Below are 7,774 nucleotides of genomic sequence, written 5' to 3'. Positions count from 1 at the left end.
ACCAGGCTGAGGGTGGGCAGTGACTGTCTGTGTTTGGAGAGGTCAGGAAATAGCCAGACAGACCCAGAAAGCTGCTCCTGATGCAGAGTGAGGACATGTGGTCAGTTTTTCCTCCAGAACAACCAGAATTATGGGCCTGTTTATTATTCTGAAACTGTTTTTGTGCAGAGAGTGGTGAAGGCTGCACAGAAGTCTGTTGGAGTCAGTCTCCCCACCATCACAGACATTTACACCTCTAGATGCAGAAAGAGGGCCACCTGCATCATGAAAGACCCCACTCACCCAGCACACACTTTCACACACTTTTTGCCCCACTCCCCTCAGGAAGGAGGTTAAGGAACATTAAGTGTAGAACAACTAGACTGAGGAACAGCTTCTACCCTGAGGCTGTTAGACTCATGAATATCTAACCAGGATAATCACTGTGAAAAATCACATCATGTTGCTGCTGATCTGTTTCATGTTGCTGTGTTCATTGTTTAAAACAGCTCTCTCTTGTAAATGACTCCTCGTGACTCACTTAGACTAAAATGTATAAATAAAGGTTGAATGAAAATGTGGTTAGCTCTGATGTCTCTGATCACATTTAGTGGTAAATTGTGTGACCCAAAATTTTTTGGAATGCTTTTAAAATCTGTGTATCTGTATGCAGATACTCATACAGCCACGTCACACCACTAAATGGCACTGGTACTCTTTTGGTTTAATTAATTTCAACTCAGTTTATTTATATAGCGCCAAATCGCAACAGAAGTTGTGGGGCACTGTACACAAAACATTAACATACTTTATATAAAAAGTCAATTAGTAACATTTATTTAAAGAAGCCAGATGATTGTGCTGAATCTTCATTTCGTCGCAGTCTCCCATCCTGAGCAAACAAAGGCAACAGTGGAAAGGAAAAACTCCCTTTATACAGGAAGAAACCTCCAGCAGAACCAAGCTCAGGACAAGCGGCCATCTTCTTGGACTGGTTGTGTTTGAGAGGATGGGAAGGAGGAACAAACACAGAATGACAGGATGGGTCTTTTTACAGAAGAAAAGACAAAAAAAAGACATGTTAAGGATAGAAATTATTACAAATACAAACTTTATTTGTGTTCATTCGTAACTTAATTTGAGGAAATGTGATCAATTTGTCCTCCAGTATAAGCCTATAGTAGCATAGAGATAGCTCAGAAAACAAAAAGGAAAGACTTAAGCCTAATTTTTTAAAGTTGATAAGGTGTCAGCATCAAGAACAGAAATTGGAAGTTGGTTCTACAAAAGAGGATAAGTGAAAGCTCTGCCTCCCATTCTGCTTTTGGAAACTCTAGGAAACACAAGTAAACCTGCAGTCTGAGAGGGAAATGCTCTCTTAGGAAAATATGGAACAATAAGATCTGTATTGCAATTTTCAGATGTAGCTAAGTTATTGAGAACTTTGTAGGTTAGAAGTAAGATTTTGAATTAAATTTTGAATTTGACGGAGCCAATGGAGAGAAGCTAAAACTGGGAAGATATGATCTCCTACTAACTCCAGTTAAGACTCTAGCAGCAGCATTTTGGATCAACTGAAGACGTTTTAAAGAAGTTTTTGGACACCCAGATAATAAACCATTGCAACGGTCCAGCCTAGACCTGATAAATGCATGGGCCAGTTTTTCTGCATCCTTTGTAGACAAGATGTTTCTAATTTTAGCGATATTACACAGGTGGAGGAAAGCAGTCCTGGAAATGTTTTTAATGTGGGAGTTAAAATACATATCCTGATAAAAAAAATAACACCAAGGTTTTTAACTTTAGAACTGGAGGCCAAATTAATGCCATGCAGAGAAAGTGAAAGACTGCAAAATTTATTCCCAAGGTGTTCAGGTCCAAAAACCATGACCTATGTCTTGTCTGAGTTTAAAAGCACAAAATTAAGGGTCATTCAGGTTTTTATGTCTTTAAGACATGCTTGTAATCTAAATAACTGATTGGATTCATTGGTTGACAAATATAATTGATACTGATATATTAATATTGATATAGAAATGCATACATGTGTGTACAAATAGAAAATCTGATGCTGTTGTTGGTGTACTGTATATTTTTATACAAAGAAAATGTACTGAATAAATTATTTTCTTCATTATTTTCATGTAATACATGAATGTAAAAATATACATGCATACATACAGCCAAACAGCCATTGTTGGCCTTGTTCCTGTGTTTTGATGCCTCATAAATGTTTTGTTTTGCTGTACAGCACTTTGGCCTTGTTGCTGTTTTTAAGTGCTTAATAAATAAAGTTGTATGGTATGGTATGGCATGGTATAGAATAGCATGGTATAAATAAATTGGTATAATATGGTAAAGTTAGGATCACCAAACACCTGTTTATGGTTCTTGAGAAGATTTTTATATATATATATATATATATATATATAAATATATTCTTAGATTTTTTTTTTTTTTTATTTTTAAATAAAGGGATGAATACTTCTTTGAGATCAAATAGTAATTATTTATCGATAAAAAGTCTGATCGTTGATGAGAATCAGCCTTAAAGAGCACTCTGCCTCATATCAACAAATGTCCCTGAAGCCAGATATAAAGATTTTTAAAATTTACTAATTTATTTATTTTTGTCTGAGAAAGGTCAAAGTTGTCTGGGAGCAAACAAAGTTCATGTCTGGAGCAAAGCTCTTGGCTCCGCCCCTCTCTCCTGCTGAACCCGAGGCATGTAACGTGCAGACCACGCCTCCTCGTTCTGATAAACCAGAGGGGGCGTGGTCAGCAGACCAAAGGAAAGTCCTATGAAACATACAAACGCACACTGGGCATGCGCCAGGGAAAAAAATGGTGGAGGTTGTTTTGTAAACGAAGAGACATTGTTTGTTTCTGCTGTGTTGTCTGCAGTTGGATGAATGCTCCCCCTTCGCACGTCAGGGAGTGTAAGTTCGTGTGTTTTCTAATGCAAAACATCCCGATTTGAAAAAAAAGCAGTTTGGGTACTTTGTTCCGATTGGACGGACGCTCGGTGACAGTCCGTGTTTGCTAGTTGTTGGTTAGCTGAGCCCAAAGGAAGCAGAATCAGGCACCTCACGGAACCTTTCGGAGGATGTCCTGGTGACAGTTTGTTTACAGATGGATAGTCCAAACTTTGGACATGTCCAGAGGAGAGACAGTGGGTATATTGGTAGAAAGACGTTAGAAATGCAGCTGCCAGGAAAAAGACAAAGTGAGGAAGGCCAAGAGGAGATATATGGATGCAGTTAGAGAGGACATGGAGGTAGTTGGACTGAGGACAGAGGACATGGAGGTAGTTGAACAGAGGACATGGAGGTAGTTGGACTGAGGACAGAGGACGTGGAGGGGGATGGCTTGCTGTGGAGACCCTTGATGAAAGAACAGTCCACTGAACAAGACATTTGTATTACAAGTCATTTGTACTGAAGCACTAATGTATTTTACCTACACTTATGTCATAGTCTAATTGATGCGAAATAAATGCACATTTATAAAGCAAGCAGTGAGACATGCAGCAACCTGCCTGTTTCTGTCACACACTGCCTCACCACATGTCACCTCTACTAATGCCCTGAATCCAGATCCAGAGCTTGATGTTCATTTTTTCTCCAAAACCCAGTTGATGCTGTAGTTAAAAGTCCCAAGATGACCACAGACACACCACCCCAAAACGTGGGCTTCGAGGTGATGACGTTCACCCCCTCCAAAGAAGAGTTCAAGGATTTTGTCCGGTATGTTGCTTACATGGAGTCACAAGGAGCACACAGAGCTGGGATGGCTAAGGTAAGTGGATTTCTTTTCACGTACCTGCTTATGAAGCTGTGTTAAAATCCAAACATTTCTTCTAATTTTGGAAGAATGAACAGAAGCTCTTGGACATATCAGCAGCAACGTAACTGAAGGAATTCATCAGTTTTCATGGATAAATAGAACAACGTGTCATCAGCATAACAGTGAACCTTTAACCTGCGCTATCTTCACCTAATGGCAGTATATATGAAGTAAAGAGTCCAATTTTTGCAAGCACTGAAACTTGAGAAACTCTAAGACCATCTCTGGTGTATAAATATGGTTCAGACCTCCATTTTTGTGTTTGTTTAAGGTCAATTGGCAGAAGTGGCCATCTTAAAATAAGCTAAGGTCAAATGTTAACCAGTTGTAGATTTACATGAAGTGTGTATTATTGTTTTTTTGTTTTTTTTGTAGTTTAGTTCTTTTCGTTACATGGAAGAACGTAAAACAGGAAGTGTCTGAGTTTTAACTACTATATTTTTCGGACTATAAGGCACACCGGATTATAAGGCGCAACATCAATGAACGGGTCTGTTTTCATACATAAGGCGCACCAGACTATAAGGCGCATTAAATGAAACAAAACAGTCAGATAAGTCAAACTTTATTCATCTCATTCACAACAACTCTCTACATTGTTCAGTTTTTCCACATAAAATCGGTTTGAGGTCAGTAAGCACAACCAGAATTGATACATAAGGCGCACCTGATTATAAGTCTCACTGTCGATTTTTGAGAAAATTAAAGGATTTTAAGCGCGCTGTTGCGCCTGCAGGTCTTATCTCGGACCTCAGGCCCACCTCTAGCTCAGGAGGCTTCTGGCTCGGACTCCCTTTTAGAAGTAGTAACTCACACTATCTCAATAAATCAAGGAAAAGTGTATTCACTTTACCAGTTGTATTAAATCAAGGCAGGAAAAGGTTACAGCGCTGGCCTCTGAAACAATTCGACGCAAGATCAAGGACTGGAAGGGCTGGATGACATGTTGCCTTACAGATCTATTGGGCCTAGGCTCCGCCTTCTTCTGGGAGCACAGCCTATCAAGTGAATAAGAGGGGCGGACTAAGTGTAATCTCATGGGATCTTATGTGAGCTGACGTGTCAGGAAGATATAACAGAGTGTGGAAAGACCTCTCTGCGTGGTGTAGCAAGCCAATAAGAAAATAACCTGGACTTCCAGATTTATAGTCTTTCAAACTTATAGTCTGAAATATATGGTAATAGCCACTATGCCTTACGCTCTAACAATGTTGCCCTTCTTTTGGTTCCTCATGTCAGAACTGAGTTAAGGAAAAGTGCCTTGAGCTTTGCTTCCCCTTGGCGTGGAACCACCTATAGACAGATCTGAAACTGCCAGGCCTCTTCTCTTTGAGATCCTTCAGTTCAGTCCTAAAAGACAGTGTTAGTAAAACCTTTGAACGATGCCTGTGTTTTTAACCATTACCTGTTTACCCACTGTCTGTATTTTAACGATTGCCTGTGTTTTTTAGCTGTTGCCTTTGTTTATCCTTCTTGTCTGTGTTTTTAATTATTGCTGGCACTTTCTTAATCGTTGTATTTCAGTCACTGCTAAGATCATTGTGATGCGTTGCCTTGCACTTTGAAATCAAAAAGCCGATTTAAGCGTAAATTACACAGTTCATTATATCGTTCATTGTTTTGATTCTTCTTTTATGATGTGTTCTGCTGACGTCTTGGTCACCCTTGGAGAAGAGATCTTGATCTTGGTGGGTTTTTGGTTAGATAAAGGTGATGATGTTTTAGCTATACGAAAAGCAGTGAGCCATTTTCTTGTTTGCAGCAGTTTTGGTGGATTTATCTGCAAATTTTATATTATTTATTATCATCATGGTTAGTTAAGGAGTTTTTTTTTATTTAATATGCTGTGTTTTTCTATAAAGATTTTAAAGATGTTAATGCGTTGCATACATTGCATCCAGACACTGGGGCTGCACAATATTAAAAAAAAAACTTACAAAGTGCGATAATAGTATTAAAAATCCAGACATCAGTTTGATAAATCCATTTTTTTTCTGTCATCTTAACCAGGTGTGGGCAGCAATGCCATCTGTTTGATTGACCATATTTATTATAAACCGCAGAACATGAAGGTGAGAAAAGGCTGGCTAAAAGGAGCATAAAAGATTGAACTGAAGGCATGCTGAAGCAGGTTTCAAAGACGTTTTAAAAGGAACTGAAGAGATCTCTTTGTATTTGTATGAGGAAAATAATTGGAAATGAAGTAAAATATTTAGAAAATATTTAGAAAAATATAAATTCCAAAAACCAAAACTCGTAGCCCATCTCCTGAACAAGCTGATGGTTTTGAAATCTAAACAGAAAAACAATAGTGCGTCTGTATAACAGGTTCTCACACGCAGATTTGTTTTTCAGATTATTCCACCTAAGGGCTGGAAGCCCAGAAAGACCTACGATAACATGGATGATCTGATGATTCCTGCACCTGTTCAGCAGGTGGTTACGGGCCAGTCAGGACTCTTCACTCAGTACAACATCCAGAAGAAACCCATGAGTGTTCAGGAGTTCCGCACGACCTCTAATTTACACAAGTCTGTTTGTATAGTCACATTTTTCACTTTGTTTTTTTATGGCTGTCAGACTGGGATGTTTGGACATTAAATAGTTTTTTTTTAACCTTCTCTGATTTAAACTGTAGGTTTCGCAGTCCCAGATATGCAGATTTTGATGAGCTGGAGAGGAAGTTTTGGAAGGACCTGACCTTTAATCCTCCACTGTATGGGGCTGATGTCAGTGGGACGCTGTATGATCCAGTAAGGGGGATTAAGCTCAAAAACATCAAGTTAACAGTACATCTGTCAGTAAATCTAAAAAAGTTAAATCTGGTCCTCTGGACATTCAAAAAAAACAAAAAAAAACAAAGCAAATCAACAAAAAATCGTTTCGAAACTAATCGAAACGTTTCGTCTCTCATCCGAGAGACTTCCTCAGTCTGAGGAGCTGTATTCAGCTCAGTCTCTTAAATAGCACCGTCTCAGAGTGGATCAACCAGTTTTGCTGCTGACAACCAAAACCAGCTGATCACATGCTCAAGAAGGACCATCAGCCTAACAATGGATCATTAGCACACTGATGGCTGTTTACTGTTCACAGAGGGCTGAGTGATACTAGCAATCACAGCATTGTAAGAGGGGGACAGTTGAACCCGGAGTTGATTTGCTTTGTTTTTTTTTTTTGAATGTCCAGAGGACCAGATTTAACTTTTTTAGATTTTTCTACCTGGATTATTGAGCATGCATCAGGATATCTGTCAGTAAAATTAAAATGTTTCCACATTGTCTCATAGTTACTTCCATTGTGATCAGTGTTTATACCTGCAGAGTCCTGTGAATTATTCTGTTTGCAGGAAGTGACTGAATGGAACATCAGTCATCTTAACACCATCCTGGACACTGTGGAGGATGAGAGTGGCATCAAGACAAAAGGAGTCACTAGACCATGCCTGTATTTTGGGATGTGGAAGAGTGCTTTTGCCTGGCACACAGAGGACATGGATCTGTACAGGATCAACTACCTGCACTACGGAGAGCCAAAGTCATGGTACGGTCCCCGACAGATCCTTCCACTGCATGGATGAAAGGGTCACACAGTAGGAGCTTTTAATCATCATGTTTTTAGTTCTGCTGAAATGCATGTGACAATGTAAAGGCAGTATTTCACTGGGTACAACTGCTGAAGACCAGCTGGAGGTGCAAAACTACGCACATTTTCCATCGTGCTCTCGCTGAATTCTGCGAGTTTGTGTCCAGCGAGCTGTGCGACTGTTTTAAATGGACTGTTTTTAAAAATCCTAGTCTGTTTTTGTGTGCACGGCTAGTAAAACTGTATTCTTTGTTGTGCACATTTGCCCACTTCCATCCACATCGTACCCACCTGGGCACCCACCCCCCATATCTGCCAGGTCCAATACACCACCTCTCAGTAAACTTTAGGAAAAAAGCTGTGCAGA

General features: G+C 39.5%; 1 protein-coding gene across 1 annotated transcript in view; it reads left to right on the top strand.

The window, feature by feature from the left end:
• Positions 1-2,808: 2,808 nt before the first annotated feature.
• kdm4aa (lysine (K)-specific demethylase 4A, genome duplicate a) overlaps positions 2,809-7,774 on the top strand; it is a 42,605-nt gene continuing 37,639 nt past the window's right edge. The window contains exons 1-5 of the mRNA XM_037674262.1: positions 2,809-2,918; positions 3,614-3,777; positions 6,181-6,356; positions 6,464-6,578; positions 7,172-7,365. Of these exons, the coding sequence (XP_037530190.1) occupies positions 2,888-2,918; positions 3,614-3,777; positions 6,181-6,356; positions 6,464-6,578; positions 7,172-7,365 (680 nt within the window). The 5' untranslated portion in view covers positions 2,809-2,887. The remainder of the gene's footprint in view (positions 2,919-3,613; positions 3,778-6,180; positions 6,357-6,463; positions 6,579-7,171; positions 7,366-7,774) is intronic.

Source organism: Nematolebias whitei, chromosome 3 (genome assembly GCF_014905685.2).
Source record: "Nematolebias whitei isolate Nwh7 chromosome 3, NemWhi1, whole genome shotgun sequence".
Classification (NCBI taxonomy): domain Eukaryota; kingdom Metazoa; phylum Chordata; class Actinopteri; order Cyprinodontiformes; family Rivulidae; genus Nematolebias; species Nematolebias whitei.
The sequence above is the reverse complement of the archived record's forward strand: the minus strand, read 5'-3'. Positions and strand labels throughout refer to the sequence as shown.